We start from the raw sequence: 22,500 nt of genomic DNA, 5'->3' as shown, positions 1-22,500 counted from the left end.
TCGGCGCACAGTAATCACCAAGAAGCCAACTGACATGCCACGGTCATCGGGACAGTTGGTAGCTCTGAAACGCCAACCTGTGTGGCGCCTTGCTTGTATGGCAGGCGAGATAGGAGTTCGAATCCCCGGTCTGTCCAAACACAGCGGCTCTAGATATTATCACAGCGCGTAAGCCCCCAACAGGTGACCTCAGGCGACGGTGAAGTCAACACGAGCCAGGCTGGTCACTTACGAGGTCCACAACGGCGAAGCACATCGGTTCCGCGGTTCTTGTGCGATGATGTCGGCGATTATTCGACGTCAGTTTTGGAACACCGACAAAGAAAATAAAGCAACCGAACATAATGCATGTTGAGTTAAATATACTTTTTAGTTCGTTGGAAGCGCATGATGTTGGCACTGACGAGCTGATGGTCTCTAGTGGTTATATAATGGTCGAGCTGCGAGGATGACAACACTCCCATAGGCTATTTTGGGGGAGACTAATAGGACAACCCAGATGGGAAAACGCGACAGCTTGGACGTGTTCATGTAAACTAATGCGTTCATCTTAATCACATAACGATAAAAGAGGAGAAGAATACACAGATCTCTCTATTATCATTGTAGATTTTGCTGTTCTGTGGCAACCGGATCGCGCAACTACATTCCTCTCACACACGGAGACAAGGATCCCGATGCTCACGTTTCCGAAGAAATGCAGAACGAAATCCTTGCCGTTTAGGAAAGGTTAGGATTCGAGATTCTGGTCATTGTTGTTATCCTTCGTGCAAGGTACAATATATTAGCTTGATCTGAAATTCACTACATGATGTTTTTAGCGTTATCCCTCGTTAAAATGCAGTGTGTAGAGGATATTATTGGGAATATTTTGTGTTGTGGCTTCATCTCTGCAAATAAATGCCTCATCTCGCCGTGCGCTTGACGACAGCATTATATTAACCTCGTCAGGGAACAAGGAGACAACTATGGTGAGGCTGCGAGGGCCTTATACTGAACATTTACTTTATTTCTAGTGCTGGTCATTCGGCATAATGAATAGGGTACAATCATAATGGGCAGAGAACCTACTGTACTTGCATTCGCAACGTATTTGGTTGACGACGGGCAAACGCCAAGCGCGGAAGAGGAAGTCTAAAGATATATCATATAAAACATCCTAAAACGTAAATGCCATATCACTCGCGGTGAATGGTTTTAGGCCTTCGCGCGCCTCCCTCCAACGTGCAAGCGATGTTCCTTCGACATATTTTTTTTTTTTATGCGGCAGATGCTCCCCTCATCTCTGCTAATGAGGAATTCCGTGTTTGATGTTCCACTTTTAGCATTTTTTTTTTTTTTAAATCTTTTGGCATCAGTGTAAGGCGGCTTCTCTGTCCAGGCTGCATTCGATGACATCATTCTAAGCGTTGAGAGAGCGAGGTCAGCAAGATACCAGTTAAAACAAGGCTTTCTTAATATATATATTTTTTTTACTTTGCCTTTTTTTTCGTCGTTGCCTTTCTTTGCGAATTAACATCCAGAAATAAATGCAACCCAACGAGTCACAGTTATGTAAGCCTTGATCTCAGAACGATGTTAGATTGACCTCCTTAGTGACGAGGCCTTTGGAGGTAGAAATTACTTCTCTCTGCAGGTTTATCTCGGAGTCATTAAAAATCTTATCACAGATACAACAGTCGCCTCCCACATAGCGTCGACCCTCACCTGCTCGGCGCCTGAATGGAATTTCGCGTATCGCATTATCTCGGAGGCGCCCGGTGATATATGGGGACATAAACACATATACACATATACACATAAACACACGTGCGCGCGCGGGCACATAATACTCCTATAAACAAATAAACATACACATATAAACACACATAGGCATACACACAATACACCTATAAACATATAAACATACACACATATACATATAAACAATGCACCTATACACATATAAAAACACACACATATAGAGTACTCACATGCATATACTGTACAGTACACATATACACACATAAACATACACATATAAACAACCACCCACACACCTGTGTGTCTGCGTGTGTGCTTTTACTGTGTGTATTCACATTTGTCCTACATATATCAATTCGAGTACATGACGTCGACGAGCGCGCCTACAAGATAACTGAGCATCACCGCGGAAGACAGACAGGAAAAGTTCGGAAACTTTCCTGACAGCGTGTCATGTAGGTCACAGCCAAGACGTCACACGCCGCTCGCATGTGCACGAGACGAGAATGCTCTCCTGGGGCGGAGAGGAGAGGAAGGGAAAGGGTATTCACTACATAGGAGAGGCGGGGGAGGTAGGACGACTTGGAGGGATGGGAAGGGAAGGGAAGGAGGAAAGAGACGGGAAAGTTAGGGAGGGAAAGGAAGGGTAAGGTAAAGGTAGGAAGGGAAGAAAAGGAAAGGGTAAGGGTAGGAAGGGAAGGGAAGGGAATGGTAATGAGGTAAAATAAAAATAAAAGGTAACTGTTCTGATGGAGTAAGGTAAGGTAGTGCAGAGTAGGGTAGGTTAACGTATGGGATAAGGTAAGGTGATGGAGAGTAAAAGTAAGGCAGCTAAGTAAAGGCGCGGAGGCAGAATGTAAGAATCATCCTTACGAAGGATGATAATGAAACGAAAAGGGAAATGAAGGACAAGAAGGGATGAACAAGTAGACCGGAGAGGAGAGAGGCGATAGTCGGTCCCAGTCCAGCGTTTAGAGCCAGTCTGAGGGCTTCTGGCGCGGCGCTGTATGACTCACCATAGCACACAGCAGAATGGACCCGATAGCTTGATCCTGTGGGAAGTCTCAGTCGATAGTGTGACACGGGAGTTCCGGCTCGTGTCGTAAATGCTGCTGCTGGAGTGCCGCGGCGGGGCGGGGAGGGAGGCGAGAGGGGAAGGGGAGGGGGGGACTTTCGTGTGAGAATGCGTCATTGCTGATACAGGTGGATGGCCGCTTACGTGAGGGTTACGCCGCGGCCGAGCTTGTTTGTTTGTTTGTTTTTGGACACACACAAACAAAATAAACCCACTTATACATATAGATAGATAGATGATAGATAAATATAGAGAGATATATTGATAGATAGAAAATAGATAGATGTGTATATGTATATACATATGTGTGTGTGTGTGTGTGTATTTATTTATAAGTATACATATATTATGTATATATGTGTGTATGTATATATATATATATATATATATATATATATATATATGCGTGTGTGTGTATATATATGTGTATATATATATATATATATATATAAGAATTTTTTTTTATATATCTTTTTCCTAATCACTCATGAAATTTTCCTCACGACTTATCTCACGACATTTCCTCGCTCAGACCGAACAGTACTCTGATTCTTATACACCGCATTGTGTTCAATCTTTCTGTAAGTCAGTCAGTCAGTCTGTCTGTCTCTGTCTACCTGTCTGTCTGGCTGTCTGTCTGTCTCTCTCTCTCTCTCTCTCTCTCTCTCTCTCTCTCTCTCTCTCTCTCTCTCTCTCTCTCTCTCTCTCTCTCTCTCTCTCTCTTCTCTCTCTCTCTCTCTCTCTCTCTCTCTCTCTCTCTCTCTCTCTCTCTCTCTCTCTCTCTCTCTCTCTCTCTCTCTCTCTCTCTCTCTCTCTCTCTCTCTCTCTCTCTCTCTCTCTCTCTCTCTCTCTCTCTCGCACGCACATAGAAGCACAAAGAAACTCATTCTATCACATTAAAAGCAAATAGAAACACATGAACAGAAATGACCAAACTAAGGCATATTACCTCATTCATTATCCTTACTCTCACCGAAAGTTTCTGTCTCAGGAAAATGAATATACATATATATATATATATATATATATATATATATATATACTTATATATATACATATATATATACTTATATATATACATATATATAAGACCAAAAATTAAATAAATAAACAATTGTTATACATAAGAATGATTCGGTTGTTACCAATGTTTTTCAATTATATTATATTTTGATTTCAAGAGCAGGAATGTATGCCAGGACCTGTAACGCAAACCGTAAATAACGTGGCCTTATGTTGTTTTCTGTTGTCTGTTTTATCATGAACTTTCTTCCTGTCAAATGTTACCACATCCTAGGTTTTATTGCAAACTTACTTTGGGCTTATTTTGCCGTGTGTTTACATTTCTCAGGTATAATCATTATCGTTTTTTTGTTTTTTGTTTTAATACTGTTTTTTTCTGCTTGTTATTACTGTCGTTGATAGTACCATAATTATAATTATTGCTGGTGTGCTGTCAATAAAGTATTATTATTATAATCAGTATTGCAAGGTTTTCTTATGAGCATATTTCTAATGACCTTTAAATAGCCGTTTTTTTTTTTTTAAATATTATTTCAACGTCCGTTGCAAGAACATTTAATGTTAACTGAAACGTTGCGGAATGACATCCACGAAGCGTTTTTTGTTTGTTTGTTTGTTTGCTTTGAATTGTCTTCCTGCCTCACGCCATTTCCTTATTTTCATGAATAACCTAATATACTTATTTGCCATACGAACTGTTAGAAATATTCCATTTTGCTAAGACCTGTGAAGGAACATCAGTTAATATTTCTACTTAAACTATTTCATTTAATCCTTTAAGATATTATTTTTTACACCTCATCACATACTCCCCTCGAGTCTTCAGGAGCTAGACACCCTCGGCTTTACGCAACTGTTTAGGTACGATGCGATTTGCAGCAAAGAGAAGGGCCATTTGTGATATAAACAAACGCACGCTGTTTTCACCTGCTTCTCCAAACGCAATAATAAACGCCAACTCGTCCGAACTGGTTTAAGTACGCTCCGCCCACTGATGTTTCTTTGATTAAACGGGCATTGATTCCAGACGTTGAACTTCTCCTTGTACGAATTGTGTGGTTATTCTTATTGTCTTATTATTATTATTATTATTATTATTATTATTATTATTGTTATTATTATTTTTACTATAATTACCATCATTATTATTACCATTGCTGTTGTTATCGTTGTTGTTGTATTTTCCTCTGTTATTATTATTTTTCAATCTTACTTTATGGGTTAGATAAGGAACTGGCCTTTACATCAAGGATGAACCTCGGTCTCCTTTCAAAGAATGCCAACGAACACATAAGGATGTGTGTGTGTGTGTGTGTGTGTGTGTGTGTGTGTGTGTGTGTGTGTGTGTGTGTGTGTGTGTGTGTACATACGTATAAATATATATATATATATATATATATATATATATATTTATATATATACATATATATGCAAATATATATACATACACACACACACACACACACATATCTCTCTCTCTCTGTCTCTTACTCTCTCTCTCTCTCTCTCTCTCTCTCTCTCTATATATATATATATATATATATATATATATACATACATATATATGTGTGTGTGTGTGTGTACGTGTATGTGTGCGTATGTGTGTGTATGTGTGTGTGTGTGTGTGTACGTGTATGTGTGAGTATGTGTGTGTGTGTGCGTGTGTGCATATCTATCTATCTATATATATGTATGTGTGTGTGTGTGTATATATGTGTGTGTGTGTGTGTGTGTGTGTGTGTGTGTGTGTGTGCGTATGTGTGTGTGTGTGTACGTGTATGTGTGTGTATGCGTGTGTGTGTGTGTGTGTGTGTGTACGTGTATGTGTGTGTGTGTGTGCGTGTGTGTGCATATATATATATATATATATATATCGATATATATATGTCTGTGTGTGTGTGTTTGTGTGTGTGTATGTATGTATAAATGTGTATATATATACACACGCATATTTATGTGTACATATATATGTATGTATATATATATATATATTTATATATACATGTATGTGTGTGTGTGTTTGTGCGTGTATTTATGTATGGGGATTCCTTGATGATAGTTTACGTAAATTCAGTTAGAAAGATTAGACCTTTAGGTCTTTAAAGTTTTGTTCAATATCAATATCTTATCTTTGTGGTGCAATATATTTGGCCTCCATAATAACGTTCTGAGATCGTGTGAAATTTGTTTTAATGTGTATCTATTGCATATATTTAGGCTGTAGAAGTGTGAAATTTGGCCTCCCTGTTCGGAAAAAAGAGTGCGATGATACTCATGATAATAGACAGGATGATGATACTAAAATGTTAAATAAAAAGCCTATCTTCTCGTTTCCCAGAAGTAAATGTATGGTAGCCATTCATTATTTCCCATTCATTATTCTCACTCAAGCCTCAGTCATTACAGTGTGGGAAAGTTTCACCATGGCATATTAATCCCTTCTTAGATCATACATTTCAATTTTCGTTATAACACCATTGCCATTTCTTAGATATGCCGTTTTCTTCCTACATGAGGGTACCCCTATAGTTCCCTTAATTGGCTTCGCCCGTCCGACTAGACCGCTGGCCGAGGGCGTGCCCAGTTAATAACTACTTTAGAACCTTCAGTAAAATTTGTGCTATGCCTTGTCTGCTATATGCTCACGATGTTAGTACGTATAGTATATTAGTACTTTGTTCTAAAAAGTCAAATACAGTATTGTATATTTGCACTCTATCCCAAAGCAGAATGCCAACTGCATAATCGTTTGCTCTATTCAAAAAGCGGATGCCAAATGAACATACGTTCTCTGTTCAAAAAGAGAATGCCAACAGTATTACGTACTCTTTTCAATATGAAAATATCAAGAATGTGTAGGTAGTGCCACATGAAAAAAGAGTGCAAACAGTATATACTAGATCTGCTGGTCTCAAGAAGATAATTATTTTTTCATATTCTAGTAGACTTCTTGAACATCTTACATCTAAATTCCATGTTGCAACTCGGGCTTAGCATGCTATTACGCGTTGCAAAGTGATTTATTGATTCTGTTTCTTACAGGTGTTTGGATATCTTAAGTATACGCTAACATGAAATCATCGACAACCAACATACAGTACAGATGTGTATAGGTAGGGAAACAGAGAGCTAGTGTGCAAATATTATTCAAACCATATTTGTTTGTTTTGTTTTATTCAGCGAAACTCTATGAGACGATTTTCCTCGAAGCAAGAAGGCGTTCCCATCAGTACCTGGATTCGCGTCATCTCGTTTCATGGGAATCTGACATCCGATCACCTCGCACCTCAGCCGTTCATAGATAAAGGCTCATTCGTTAACCCTTATTAGCGCCGCGTGTTTATACATTCTTCAAGCTGTGTCTCGTATTTTGCAGCAAACTAGAGTAAAATCGCAAGAAAAGCGAAGTAAATGGGATTCTGAAGGGTCGCCCACGTGCAGGTCCATGATGACGTCTGAGATACTCTTGCACAACATTTCCAAGAAATCATGGGTTACTAGGATCGTGAACTGCATCTACAAGCTAATATTTTTTTTTTAAAATCTAGCTCTGCGGGATTTTTTTATTCGTCAAGATTCATCCCTGGGAATTTTAACTTTGTATTGCTGTTTGGAAAGAATAGATCTTGAGCGAGCACGAATAAACTATCGGTAAATATTGTTCTAGAAACAGTTTCTGAGCTTGAAACGCGACCTCGAAGAGTCAAGTGTGAATTCCATGTTTTTATTTTCTCTTCTCCACGTGTTCCGCATGTTGCATCATCTACTGCGAATGAGATAGCGAATTTCGTAATATTTTGCCAAGAGAAATAGATAATATACGTATAGCCTTTACACCATATTTCGTCATGCTATCATTGCGCATGCGTTTGAGTTCGTAGAAAGTAATAATATAATGTCCTTTTATAATTTCTAACGTGAAATAGAATTTGTAGAAAATTTTCTAGTATTTATTGAGATGCGATGTAATGTGCGATTCCGTTTTGTGATCTACATAATAACAAGAACTATTGTTAAATCGCTAAAATATTGTTCAGCAAATTTGCGGGTAGCGATACAGTATTGCCAACCCTGTGAAAGTTGTGGCGTATGTTGATGAACTTCACATACACAAACAGACACTCACGCTGACATAAACACACACACACACACACACACACACACACACACACACACACACACACACACACACACACACACACACACACACACACACACACACACACATACACACAGAGTGAGAGTAAGAGAGAGAGAGATAGATAGATAGCTAGAGAGAGAGAGAGAGAGAGAGAGAGAGAGAGAGAGAGAGAGAGAGAGAGAGAGAGAGAGAGAGAGAGAGAGAGAGAGAGAGAGAGAGAGAGAGAGAGAGAGAGAGATAGTCAAGAGGGAGGGACAGGGGAGTGATGGATAGATAGATAGATAAATAGATAGATAGAGAGGGGGGTAATTTTGGTTCTTGTTACTGATATAATTACTGTTGTTAGTAAATGTATTATCGTTACTTATGATTATTGTTGTTATCTATATATTATTTTTTATGACTGTGACAATAATAATAATAATGATAATGATAATAATAGTAATAATAATACTGATACTACTACTACTACTATTAATTATTATTATTATCATCGTATTATTATTATTATTATCATTATTATTATTATTATTATCATTATAATCATGTTTCTTATTATCATTATTATAATTACTATAAGTAACATTATCATCATTATTATCATCATCATTATCATTATTGTTGTTGTTATTGTTAATGATGTTGATATTATCATTATAATTATCATTATCATTGCTACTACTACTACTATTGCAATTATTATCATTATCATTATTGTTATAGTATATGTTTTTGTTTTGATGATGGTTGTTATTATTATTATTGTTGCTATTATTATTATTATTATTATTATTATTATTATTATTGTTATCATATTATTGTTATTATTATTATAATTATTATTATTTTAGTAGTAGTAATAGCAGTTCAAAAAATTATAGTAGCACTTTATTTTCATATGATTATCACTATTGTTGCTGTTGTTATATTATCCTTTTTATTATCATTAACATTATTATTATTATTATTATTATTATTATTATTACTATTATTATTATTATCATCATTATTATTATTATTGTTGATATTGTTATTGATATTTTATCATTATTTTGTACAGAGCCAGCTGTATGTTATACGGATATGAAGGAATACCCATCAGGCAATAAAATCATGAAATACACCTTAAGATAAAACATTTATTTTCCATTAATGATAAGAACAATTACGTTACCCCGAGTAACTAGGGACACCTTATTTGACCCAGTTTGACCTTCATTTACCTTTCCTTGGGGGCAAAGGTCAATTTTATGGGTATTGAAGGAACGATGAATTCATTATATCTATTATGAGCGCTTCAAATGGGGAATCACACATTTCTGTGTTTGTTATTATTATGTTACAATTGTCAGATGTTGCTGGTGTATTTGGCGTGGATACTTTTCTTTTTCTTCCCGACTGTATAAAGCAATGGTGTCGAATAATGGTGTAATCTATAAGAAATCCATGGAAAGCTTTACGCGTTTAGAACATGCTGGAAATATTGCGAGGTGTGTTCGCATTCTTGTATTCATTATGTTTTAAATGTATTTAGTTTTGGTACCAATAAGGGTAATGCAAACTTGATAATAATGCAATGGTACATGGGTCATGGTGTATATATTATCTGCATCTCTTGTTGTAGAATAGATATAAAGAACATGAAGAAATAATTATGGTGAAATATTGTTATGAAAAGGTAGTCAGTTATATACATAAATTTAGACAATGAGTGCAATATGACAATTACAGCAACCAAGAAAAGAATGTTCATAAGAAATAAGCAAGAAAACTGCAGAGAACAATATCAGAGAATTACTTCAGAGAATTGAAATTAATAACACATTAACATGATAGTAACATATTGACTGGGGATAATTTCACTTGAATAAATATTACAAGAACACCTGTTTCATCCAACAAATGTTTAAGTGTGAAAAAAGGTGCTAAAACATTTTTTTTGAAACCAGAACAATAATACAGAATAAAGTATGAAAATGTAATGCATTTAATAACAAAAGAACCAGTTTGCTTGTTAAGCCTAACTCATTCCCTGCAGGACACCCATAACAGACCAAGACCTCCCCATCACAAACTGACAAAGAAAGCATAATCCCAAAAGCAAAGCGATAAAGAAACAGAGCAATGCATAATAGAATTCCAAAGGCTGCGGCCGGACGTGGCAACAGTGCGGGCGAGCTGCGCATGCGCCTGGACCGCGACCCGAGACTCTCCCTCTGGCTCCTCCGAGGTCTTATTTTCCCCTGCCGAGTGATGCAAAGCCAATGCATCACCTTTGATATCCGACGGAGCTTCTTCTGTGTCAAGGCAGTTCATTGAAACATGAAATTTAAATACTGTGGGGATAACAACGCACAGGTGAGTCTTAAACGTGGGTTATTTCGTGTCCTCGTTTCTAATGGCTGATTCTTAGGGGGGGATTTTCTGTAGGATTTCTCGGGGTGGGATTGCTTTCCGGGGGGGTTTCTTAGGGGTTCCTGGGGTCGGCTGTTTCGAGGGGAGAGGGAGGGATAGGATTAGGGAGGATTGAGGGGGAAGGGGATGTCCTGCGTGTCCTTATGGGTCAATATGGGCGAGTTGCTGAGGGAGAGCCTAAGGATTCTCCCGGAAAAGGATCACTCGGGAGCTTGAGTGGGCTGGGATTTCGAGCTCTAATGCTTCGCCAGGGATTTTTTAAGGTTATTATTTGTAGGCTAGACCTATCGACGGAGAGGTCGCTGTAGTTTTTCATTTTTTGTTGTGGTTTGTGAGAAGCTGGAGACGGTTTGGCCTTGGAATGTCTGGCCAGAAGTTCAGTGTTGGCCTCTTTGTCTGGTTATTTTCGCCTCATATTACTAGGCTGGAGGATTCTGAGGGCGTGCTGTCGTGTTTGTGATGTGGGAGGAGGGTCAATCCGGGCACTGTTTGGTATGGATTATTTTTTTTAATTTGATTTCCCCCTGGGTGGGAGGGGGAGGGAGTGGTGGTGTTGACTTTTTTTTTTTTTTTTTTGGTTTAATTTGTGGTTTGATTGACCTTAAGAGGACTGAGGTCTAGTCCATAGGGCATAATAAGAGGGATCTGTATTCGGTTTTCAAGGGAGTGAGTTTTGGGAGTGAATGTCCTCCTTGGTCCTCTTTGAGATGCCTTTCAATATGTTTATGTTGCTTGAGGTTCATGTGAAATGTTGCTTGAATTGATGGCCAGATGTATTTTGAAATTGCCTCCGTTATTTCTGTGTGTGTAGGAAAATTCTATTAGTGAGAACCTTTGTTTATAATGGATAGACAGGAAATTTTAAACAAAGGAAAGGAACAAATGTCATACTGTGACAGGACGTGTTAAAGTGTAGAGTTGCGTTAAATGCTAGAAAGTTTGCAGTATCATGATATTTACAGATCATTTAGAACAATGGGGAGATTTTTTTTGCTTTTGAAATATGGCAGGTGAGTGATTCTGAGAAATACATCTTTGAGTCTTGTAGATGCATGAGTTGTCCTTTTACTAAGTCTAGCTCTCAGAGGTGATAGAGCCTCTAGTTAGAACTGCATCAGGGTGATAGGCCGTCAGTTTTCTGTGGGAGTTTCAAAGTTTTTAGGGTAATAGAACGGTCATATTTTGATGTCGCAAAGTTAAGTTGTCCTGTTTTTCTGTGCTTCAGCATTGCAGTTCTGCGCCTTTCAAATTGTTTTCACGTGTAAATGCATGCCAAGAAGTTTAAGAAGCCATACATGTTTGCATCAAGCATCAACTGTGCATTTTGCTTTGGTGCAACTGCAGCAAACCAGATTCTTCTTTGCTTTTGTTGTTTTGTTGAATTAGGCTAAAAACATTCAAACACAAGATTGATTGTAGAGGAAGAGAAGAGACAGAATTTTCCGTTGAAGAAAGACATTATCAAAGGACCTGCCATATATGATACAGGGTTTTCAAATTTCCTTTTGAGGTTTCTTTGTCTGTCTGACATTCTGTGAAGTGACATTACATTGCTATGTCAATGCAGCTGTAAATTACCTTCCTGTTATGTAATCTGTTTACATGGTCTGCTCTACTTTGTTGCGTTAGATTCCCACATATGGTGGAAGTTGGCTTGAATAGAAATGCTATTGATGTTGAAATAAAAGATGCTGCATTAGTGAGTGAGTGCAACTGAAGGATAAGGGTCAGATATTAAAAAGGGTTACCCACTTCTGCAAACAATTGCAGAAGTGAGGGCCAGCAGACCTTCACCACATGTGTTTTGGCAAGGTGGAGTGTGTAGACCTCCTAGCTGAGTTAGTGTTATATAAGGAACTAGTCTAGGCTCCTTATGGAATGAATGTTGTGGAGGTTTGTTGGCCATTGCTTCAGTTGGTGCAGGGAGACCAAAACAATTGATTGCTTTTTATTCAGTGCAAGGAAAGAATATATTTCAACAACTTCATATAAGCTGGCATCATTTAAATGAATTTTTAACCATTCATGGATTATGGTGTTTTTTTTTTATATATATTTTTTTTTATAAAACTTTTCAGTATTCTTACATTGTCATAGCCCAGGTGTAGAAATTATATATTTCCCTTTCATGCTTTTCATCCTTTTTCTTTTTGGTGTATATCTTTGTCTGTATATTTTGCTCCTTATTTGTATGTTTATACCAGTAATTAACAAATGATTTAAGAATAAATCCAGGAAATCAAAAAGAGCATTAAAACTTTTTATCTTGACCTAATTGTATTTCCTCTGCAGTTCTGCTTGTTAAAATCACAACTCATGTGTATGTTGGAAAAAGTAATTCTTTAACAAGTCAGCATTTATTACCATAAAGCACAGGACAATGTGATTGTTTAATCATAATATTTGTCTCATTATTTCTTTGTAAGATATACCTGTAGTCAAGGGATTTTATTTATATGGCACGAATGAGTGTTTAGGGTTATCCCTGTCCTCTTAGGGTTCTCCCAATATATAATTTGTCTTAAGTATCTTATTAGTAATTGACAAAGTTTTGTTACAAATAAGAAATGTTATATATGGGACTGTTTATTTTTCTTGTTTCCCTGTTGACCAAATATGACTTCATGTGGCATGGAGGTTGAGAGATCACATTTTTGTGTTTTGAACATGTAGAAGAATATGTAATGTCAGTCTGTTATACACATGGTTCATTTTTAATTTTTAATTTTTTAAATGACCAGGGTATCAGATAGCTGATATCAGGGACTCAAAAAGCATAAGGGCAAAGGTTTAACAGACAAGCTAGGAAAAAGATCATGATAGCATTCAGGAGAGAGAAATTGCTCTCCCCTCCCTGCCTGAGATTGATAAAGCATTCATTTACTGATAAGGTAGCCTACATGATAAAACTTGCTAGATAACACCATACCTTACATTCCATATTTATGAATGAGCTGAAGTACATATCTAAAGTACTTATTTTTTCTACATTTTCAATATTTTCATGACTCACATTTCGTTACTTTTTGTATATTTTTTACCATTTATATGACTCATTTAGAAAACTATTCCTCATTTTAGCATGAAATCTCTTTAGGTATGTTTGTTTATGTGTTAGTTCCTACCTCTTTTTGATGTTGCACAGATGCAAAGTTTATGGTATGTCATCTATTTCTCACAGTAGCCAATACAGTGTGGTTGTGCGTCTTGAGTGTAGCTATATTTAGTCATAGGCAGATGCCAGTGGACACACCAAGGAGAGAAATGTCAGATATTATTTAGTCATGTGCAAGTGCGTTTCTAAATATGAACTGAAGCTGTTATGTTATTACTTTCATTAATTCATACTTCAGTTGTTTATTTGCCGATAGGTTTTTTTTTTTTCTGTTTTTTTTTTAGTTTTATTTCTAGCTTCTAGTGTAAGGCATATATATATAGCTATATGATGTAAATTGTTTCTTAATCCATTTTTTCTCAAATTTCTTTTTTATGTGGTCATAATCTGTGAATGGAAATTAATTGAAAATTGATTAGAGCAAAACTTTTAAACTTTCAAACACGTGTTAAAGAATAGATCAAACCAAAAATAGATGTAACAGAAAAGAAAACGTTCTAATTCCTTTGCATTTCATTGACACTTCTCTCCATTTCAGCTGTCCAGTGGGCGAGGCTACACACTTATGGAGCTACTGAAAGGCTCTGGCGAGTTCTGCAAGGCACAATATCACATCAAATAAGCAAAAGAAAAAGTCTACTTCATATGCCAATTTGTGTGCGCGTTGCCTGTGTGTAAGTGCGTGAATAGCGGGAGACTGAACTTGGTGATGGGGTAAAGTGAAGGTGTGAAAAATAGCGGGTCCTTCGTGGCTGCATTGTTGTCTGCTGCTGCTGCTGCTGCTGCTCTTCTGCTTTATGGTCTCTCTGGCCTAAGCTGCGCGGGAGAGGTCCTGATCTTCAGCCAGCACTTCGGGCTAAATCAAAATTAAGGGATCACCACTACCACACGTCTGGTGGAGGAATTTCACTAAAAGTCACTCAGTGCTGCCACCTGCCAGTCCCTTCCTTCACAAGCCCCATCCTCCTCGACCTTTTTACAGTTTTAATTTTTATTGGTGAAGAGCCAAAGCGAGTGTGTTCTAAGTGTGTGTATATAAGTGTGATTGTGGAACGGTGTATAAAATCTGTGTGCGCATATGTATGTGTGTGTGTGCGCATATGTATGTGTGTGTGTGCGCATATGTATGTGTGTGCGCATATGTATGTGTGTGTGTGCGCATATGTATGTGTGTGTGTGCGCATATGTATGTGTGTGCGCATATGTATGTGTGTGTGTGCGCATATGTATGTGTGTGTGTGCGCATATGTATGTGTGTGTGTGCGCATATGTATGTGTGTGTGTGCGCATATGTATGTGTGTGTGTGCGCAAATGTATGTTTGTGTGTGCGCATATGTATGTGTGTGTGTGCGCATATGTATGTGTGTGTGTGCGCATATGTATGTGTGTGTGTGCGCATATGTATGTGTGTGCGCATATGTATGTGTGTGTGTGCGCATATGTATGTGTGTGTGTGCGCATATGTATGTGTGTGTGTGCGCATATGTATGTGTGTGTGTGCGCATATGTATGTGTGTGTGTGCGCATATGTATGTGTGTGTGTGCGCATATGTATGTGTGTGTGTGCGCATATGTATGTGTGTGTGTGCGCATATGTATGTGTGTGTGTGCGCATATGTATGTGTGTGCGCATATGTATGTGTGTGTGTGCGCATATGTATGTGTGTGTGTGCGCATATGTATGTGTGTGTGTGCGCATATGTATGTGTGTGTGTGCGCATATGTATGTGTGTGTGTGCGCATATGTATGTGTGTGTGTGCGCATATGTATGTGTGTGTGTGCGCATATGTATGTGTGTGCGCATATGTATGTGTGTGTGTGCGCATATGTATGTGTGTGTGTGCGCATATGTATGTGTGTGTGTGCGCATATGTATGTGTGTGTGTGCGCATATGTATGTGTGTGTGTGCGCATATGTATGTGTGTGTGTGCGCATATGTATGTGTGTGTGTGCGCATATGTATGTGTGTGTGTGCGCATATGTATGTGTGTGCGCATATGTATGTGTGTGTGTGCGCATATGTATGTGTGTGTGTGCGCATATGTATGTGTGTGCGCATATGTATGTGTGTGTGTGCGCAAATGTATGTTTGTGTGTGCGCATATGTATGTGTGTGTGTGCGCATATGTATGTGTGTGTGTGCGCATATGTATGTGTGTGTGTGCGCATATGTATGTGTGTGTGTGCGCATATGTATGTGTGTGTGTGCGCATATGTATGTGTGTGTGTGCGCATATGTATGTGTGTGCGCATATGTATGTGTGTGTGTGCGCATATGTATGTGTGTGTGTGCGCATATGTATGTGTGTGTGTGCGCATATGTATGTGTGTGCGCATATGTATGTGTGTGTGTGCGCAAATGTATGTTTGTGTGTGCGCATATGTATGTGTGTGTGTGCGCATATGTATGTGTGTGTGTGCGCATATGTATGTGTGTGTGTGCGCATATGTATGTGTGTGTGTGCGCATATGTATGTGTGTGTGTGCGCATATGTATGTGTGTGTGTGCGCATATGTATGTGTGTGCGCATATGTATGTGTGTGCGCATATGTATGTGTGTGCGCATATGTATGTGTGTGTGTGCGCATATGTATGTGTGTGTGTGCGCATATGTATGTGTGTGTGTGCGCATATGTATGTGTGTGTGTGCGCATATGTATGTGTGTGTGTGCGCATATGTATGTGTGTGTGTGCGCATATGTATGTGTGTGTGTGCGCATATGTATGTGTGTGCGCATATGTATGTGTGTGTGTGCGCATATGTATGTGTGTGTGTGCGCATATGTATGTGTGTGTGTGCGCATATGTATGTGTGTGTGTGCGCAAATGTATGTTTGTGTGTGCGCATATGTATGTGTGTGCGCATATGTATGTGTGTGTGTGCGCATATGTATGTGTGTGTGTGCGCATATGTATGTGTGTGTGTGCGCATATGTATGTGTGTGTGTGCGCATATGTATGTGTGTGCGCATATGTATGTGTGTGTGTGCGCATATGTATGTGTGTGTGTGCGCATATGTATGTGTGTGCGCATATGTATGTGTGTGCGCATATGTATGTGTGTGTGTGCGCATATGTATGTGTGTGTGTGCGCATATGTATGTGTGTGCGCATATGTATGTGTGTGCGCATATGTATGTGTGTGTGTGCGCATATGTATGTGTGTGTGTGCGCATATGTATGTGTGTGTGTGCGCATATGTATGTGTGTGTGTGCGCATATGTATGTGTGTGTGTGCGCAAATGTATGTTTGTGTGTGCGCATATGTATGTGTGTGCGCATATGTATGTGTGTGTGTGCGCATATGTATGTGTGTGTGTGCGCATATGTATGTGTGTGTGTGCGCATATGTATGTGTGTGTGTGCGCATATGTATGTGTGTGCGCATATGTATGTGTGTGCGCATATGTATGTGTGTGTGTGCGCATATGTATGTGTGTGCGCATATGTATGTGTGTGCGCATATGTATGTGTGTGCGCATATGTATGTGTGTGCGCATATGTATGTGTGTGTGTGCGCATATGTATGTGTGTGTGTGCGCATATGTATGTGTGTGTGTGCGCATATGTATGTGTGTGTGTGCGCAAATGTATGTTTGTGTGTGCGCATATGTATGTGTGTGTGTGCGCATATGTATGTGTGTGTGTGCGCATATGTATGTGTGTGTGTGCGCATATGTATGTGTGTGCGCATATGTATGTGTGTGCGCATATGTATGTGTGTGTGTGCGCATATGTATGTGTGTGTGTGCGCATATGTATGTGTGTGCGCATATGTATGTGTGTGTGTGCGCATATGTATGTGTGTGTGTGCGCATATGTATGTGTGTGCGCATATGTATGTGTGTGTGTGCGCATATGTATGTGTGTGTGTGCGCAAATGTATGTTTGTGTGTGCGCATATGTATGTGTGTGTGTGCGCATATGTATGTGTGTGTGTGCGCATATGTATGTGTGTGTGTGCGCATATGTATGTGTGTGTGTGCGCATATGTATGTGTGTGCGCATATGTATGTGTGTGTGTGCATATGTATGTGTGCGCGTATGTATATGTGCGTGTGTGTATGCATATGTATGCATGCGCTTGTGTGCATGTGTGTGTGTTTTATGGGTTCAAAGTGAGTGTGTGTATCTGTAAATAAATGTGAAGACATTCAGAATGTATATATGTATATGTGTGTGTGTATTAGCTTTCCTTAAATATAAAGTCCATCATGGATCTGTTTTATTTATTTATCAATTTATCTTATATATTTTACAAATAGGTAGCTCTGTAAGGGCTTAATTAGTAAGTGAATTACTAGGCCTGCCTGTCCTTACTTGTTTACCCATGCATTTTGTGAAAAAGAGAGTTTTCAATTCTGTCATTATTATAATATTTTATTTATTCTATATTTACTTTTTTTTTCATTCTATCTCCAGTATTTGAGCTTTTTCTCCATTTGTCATTTACTGTCCTTTCTGATTTTCCCTTTCCATTTTGTTTTCTCAGTTCTTTTCTACTTTCTTTGGTCATTTTCTCATTTCTTTTTCTAGGTTGTCTAGTATCTTTCCTGTTGTCTTGTTTCATTTTCTCTCTCTGCATTGTCTTTCTCTTTGCATTGTCTTTCTCTTCCTGTATCTTGTCTCTTTCCGTCCGTGTACTGTATTTCTTTTTTTCTCATTGCTTCCTCACTGGACTCCATTTCTTCTCCCAATTCCCTGCCTCTTTCTCTGTTATGTCTCATTTACTCTGCTTCTATTTTCTGTCTACTTGTCTCTCACTCGCCATCTTGTCTCTCTCTTTCTGTCTCTTGTCTCTCTCTCGGTCTGCATCATTTTTCTCTTGGCCATTGTCTTGTCTCTTGGCCATTGTCTTGTCTCTTGGCCATTGTCTTGTCTCTTGGCCATTGTCTTGTCTCTTGGCCATTGTCTTGTCTCTTGGCCATTGTCTTGTCTCTTGGCCATTGTCTTGTCTCTTGGCCATTGTCTTGTCTCTTGGCCATTGTCTTGTCTCTTGGCCATTGTCTTGTCTCTTGGCCATTGTCTTGTCTCTTGGCCATTGTCTTGTCTCTTGGCCATTGTCTTGTCTCTTGGCCATTGCCTTGTCTCTTGGCCATTGCCTTGTCTCTTGGCCATTGCCTTGTCTCTTGGCCATTGTCTTGTCTCTTGGCCATTGCCTTGTCTCTTGGCCATTGCCTTGTCTCTTGGCCATTGCCTTGTCTCTTGGCCATTGCCTTGTCTCTTGGCCATTGCCTTGTCTTTTGGCCATTGTCTTGTCTCTTGGCCATTGTCTTGTTTCTCTTGTGTTTGTATTCTCTCTTCTTTACTTGTTTTTTCTCTTCTTTGCTTGTCTTCTACTTTGTGTTTGTCCCCTTTTTTATCCTTTGTTTTATCCTTTTTCTAGTTCCCTCTTCCTCTTGTCCCCATTTCTCTTGCTCCCCCCCCCTTTGTGTGTCTCCCCCCTTCTTGTATGTCTCCCTTTTTTCTTCTGTGTCTTCCTTTCTTCTTGTGTGTCTTCCCCCTTCTTGTGTGTCTTCCTCCTTCTTGTGTGTCTTCCCCCTTCTTGTGTGTCTCCCTTTTTTCTTCTGTGTTTCCTTTCTTCTTGTGTGTCTTCCTCCTTCTTGTGTGTCTTCCCCTTCTTGTGTGTCTTCCCTTCCTTCTTGTGTCTTCCCCCTTCTTGTGTGTCTTCCCCCTTCTTTGTGTGTCCTTCCCCTTCTGTGTGTCTTCCTTTCTTCTTGTGTGTCTTCCCCTTCTTGTGTGTCTTCCCTTCTTGTGTGTCTTCCCCCTTCTTGTGTTGTGTCCCCCCTTCTTGTGTGTCTTCCCTTCTTCTTGTTGTGTCTTCCCCTTCATTTGTCTTCCTTTTTCGTGTGTGTCTTCCCCCTTCTTGTGTGTCTTCCCCCTTGTGTTTTTCTTTGTGTTGTCTTCCCCTTTCTTGTGTGTTTTCCCCCTTCTTGTGTGCTTCCCCCTTTGTGTGTCTTCCCCCTTCTTGTGTGTCTTCCCCCCTTCTTGTGTGTCTTCCCCCTTCTGTGTGTCTCCCCTTCTTGTGTGTCCTTCCCCCCTTTCTTGTGTGTCTTCCCCCCCTTTCCTTGTGTGTCTTCCCCCTTTCCTTGTGTGTCTTCCCCCTTCTTGTGTGTCTTCCCCCTTCTTGTGTGTCTTCCCCCTTCTTGTGTGTCTTCCCCCTTCTTGTGTGTCTTCCCCCTTCTTGTGTGTCTTCCCCCTTCTTGTGTGTCTTCCCCCTTCTTGTGTGTCTTCCCCCTTCTTATGTGTCTTCCTTTCTTCTTGTGTGTCTTCCCCCCCTTCTTATGTGTCTTCCTTTCTTCTTGTGTGTCTTCCCCCCCCTTCTTGTGTCTTCCTTTCTTCTTGTGTGTCATCCCCCTTCTTGTGTGTCATCCCCCTTCTTGTGTGTCTTCCCCCTTCTTGTGTGTCTTCCCCCTTCTTGTGTGTCTTCCTCCTTGTGTGTCTGCCCCCTTCTTGTGTGTCTTCCCCCTTCTTGTGTGTCTTCCTTTCTTCTTGTGTGTCTTCCCCCTTCTTGTGTGTCTTCCTTTTTCTTCTTGTGTGTCTTCCTTTCTTCTTGTGTGTCTTCCCCCCTTTCTTGTGTGTCTTCCCCCCTTTCTTGTGTGTCTTCCCCCCTTTCTTGTGTGTCTTCCCCCTTCTTGTGTGTTTTCCCCCTTCTTGTGTGTCTTCCCCCTTCTTGTGTGTCTTCCCCCTTCTTGTGTGTCTCCCCCCCTTCTTGTGTGTCTTCCCCCTTCTTGTGTGTCTTCCCCCTTCTTGTGTGTTTTCCCCCTTCTTGTGTGTCTTCCCCCTTCTTGTGTGTCTTCCCCCTTCTTGTGTGTCTTCCCTTCTTCTTGTGTGTCTCCCCCCTTCTTGTGTGTCTTCCTTTCTTCTTGTGTGTCTTCCCTCTTCTTGTGTGTCTTCCCCCTTCTTGTGTGTCTTCCCCCTTCTTGTGTGTCTTCCCCCTTCTTGTGTGTCTTCCTCCCTTCTTGTGTGTCTTCCTCCCTTCTTGTGTGTCTTCCCCCCTTCTTGTGTGTCTTCCCCCCTTCTTGTGTGTCTTCCTCCCCCTTCTTGTATGTGTCCCCCCTCTTGTGTGTCTTTCCCTCTTGTGCCCCCCCCTATCTTGTGGGTTGTATATTTTCCTTTTCTTTTGTGTTTTCTTTTGCATTCCTCACTTTTATGTATTCCTTCTTGTGTTTCATCTCCTTCTTGCTTGACTCCCCCCCCCCCCCCCTTGCATGTCTCCCACCCCTTATTGCTTGTCTTCCCCCCTTCTTACTTGTCTCCCTCTTTTTGTGTGTCTTCTCCCCTTCTTGCATGTCTCTCCCTCTTTTTGTGTGTCTTCTCTCCTTCTTGTGAGTCATCTCCCCTTCTTGTGTTTCAACTCCCCTTTCTGTGTTTCTTCTCCCCTTGTATGTCTTCTTGCATCCCTGCGTGTCTTCTTCCCTTCATGCATCTTCTCCCCTTCTTCCCTTATGTCTCCTTCCCCTCTTTTTTTCCTTCTCCTGTCTTCTCCCCAACTCCCTTCTCCCTTCCCTTTCTCATGTATTTTCTCACAATTCTCTTCTATCTGCTCTGTTTCCTGGTTGTGTTTTCCTTGTTTTTTCCCTCTGGATAATGTCATCTGTTTTTGTACTCTGCTGTATATGCTCTTCTCACCTTTTGTACTTGAACATCTTCCTTTTTTGTGTTTGATGCCCTCCTTTTTTTGTGTTCATCTTCTCCCAATCCTACATCTGTTCTTCCCAGTATTTTCCCTTCTTTGTTTGTCATTGTCCTTCCCCCCATAAAAAAAAAATCATGTCTTTTTTTGCACATAACTTTTCTCCTTTGCATTTGTCTCCTTCCTTTTAGTCCCCACCTTTTGTGCCTGTGTTTCCTCCCTTTGTAGTCTTCTCCCATTCTTGCTTATTCTCTCTTTGCTTGCTTCTCTTGTCCTAGTTTTTATTTCTACTCTCTTCTCTGCTATTTTATCATTTCCGACCATAACTTTTCTTGGCAAATGTTTAAAAAGAATGAAAGTTTCATATTTTACTTGTTTCTTTTCCTTCACTCTTAGGATTGCATTGTTTGATTTATTTTCGGAAAGTGAAAGCTAAAAGTAGCCCAGCCAAAAACCGACTATCTCTATCTAAAACAGGTTGCCGCTATTCTTCATTTACTAGCTGTGTGTCTCAAAAATATTACAGATGGTAATATTTTTGATAAGCATATGTTTAGAAATCATAATTAGCTCTTGAATATATATTTGTCGTTTATTTATTGGCCGGTGAAGGCTTTTAGATTAATCTTGGGGGGAGAGCTGTTAATATTGTAGGGTAATTGATACTGGAAGCTTCCTGTATTGTGCACACTAGCCCACTGCCAATCCCAGTCATTAACACACTGTTTGCTTTTGTTAGGTCGTGTAAGGAAGACAGGTTAAAAATATTTTTGTCGCCACCTATTCATTGTCTGTATCTATACTATAATACCAGAAATAACTCTGTGAATGGGTGTTTGAGTAGTGTATGCAAGAGTTGAGTGAAGGAGGGAGTGATGTATAGTGTGTATTATTATTGTTGTTGTTGTTATTGTTATTGTTATTAGTTATTAACTATTATTATCATTATTATTATTATTGTTTTTGTTTTTGTTTTTGTTTTTGTTTTTGTTTTGTTTGTTTTTATTATAATTATAATGACAATTATTATGATTAATAATGATCATTATTATTGTGAGTGAGTGAGTGAGTGAGTGAGTGAGTGAGTGAGTGAGTGAGTGAGTGAGTGAGTGAGTGAGTGAGTGAGTGAGTGAGTGAGTGAGTGAGACTGAGAGAGTGAGTGAGACTGAGAGAGTGAGTGAGACTGAGAGAGTGAGTGAGACTGAGAGAGTGAGTGAGACTGAGAGAGTGAGTGAGACTGAGAGAGACTGAGAGTGTGAGAGAACTTTTTTCCTTGCCCCTGTGCATGTCTTCCCATCCACTAGAGGCTATTGTAGTTCTTGGATATTATCTTTTTGATATCAGTTGT

General features: G+C 39.6%; 2 protein-coding genes and 1 long non-coding RNA gene across 3 annotated transcripts in view; 2 read left to right on the top strand and 1 right to left on the bottom strand.

The window, feature by feature from the left end:
* The window catches only part of LOC125034688, a 32,588-nt gene extending 18,448 nt beyond the window's left edge, over window positions 1-14,140 (top strand). Inside the window, exons 2-3 of the long non-coding RNA XR_007115704.1 lie at window positions 10,021-10,340; window positions 14,051-14,140. This is a non-coding gene — a long non-coding RNA (uncharacterized LOC125034688). The remainder of the gene's footprint in view (window positions 1-10,020; window positions 10,341-14,050) is intronic.
* A 4,190-nt stretch (window positions 14,141-18,330) lies between these two features.
* Window positions 18,331-18,786, bottom strand: LOC125034614 (antigen LPMC-61-like). Its single transcript, XM_047626515.1, has one exon. The coding sequence runs from the start codon at window positions 18,784-18,786 to the stop codon at window positions 18,331-18,333; it is 456 nt and encodes a 151-aa protein (XP_047482471.1).
* Window positions 18,787-22,437: 3,651 nt separating this feature from the next.
* The window catches only part of LOC125034613 (PRL-1 phosphatase-like), an 8,363-nt gene continuing 8,300 nt past the window's right edge, over window positions 22,438-22,500 (top strand). Inside the window, exon 1 of the mRNA XM_047626514.1 lies at window positions 22,438-22,464. Within this exon, the coding sequence (XP_047482470.1) occupies window positions 22,438-22,464 (27 nt within the window). The remainder of the gene's footprint in view (window positions 22,465-22,500) is intronic.

Source organism: Penaeus chinensis, chromosome 18, assembly GCF_019202785.1.
Source record: "Penaeus chinensis breed Huanghai No. 1 chromosome 18, ASM1920278v2, whole genome shotgun sequence".
Taxonomy (NCBI): domain Eukaryota; kingdom Metazoa; phylum Arthropoda; class Malacostraca; order Decapoda; family Penaeidae; genus Penaeus; species Penaeus chinensis.
This window is presented reverse-complemented; position numbering and strand designations above follow the sequence as displayed.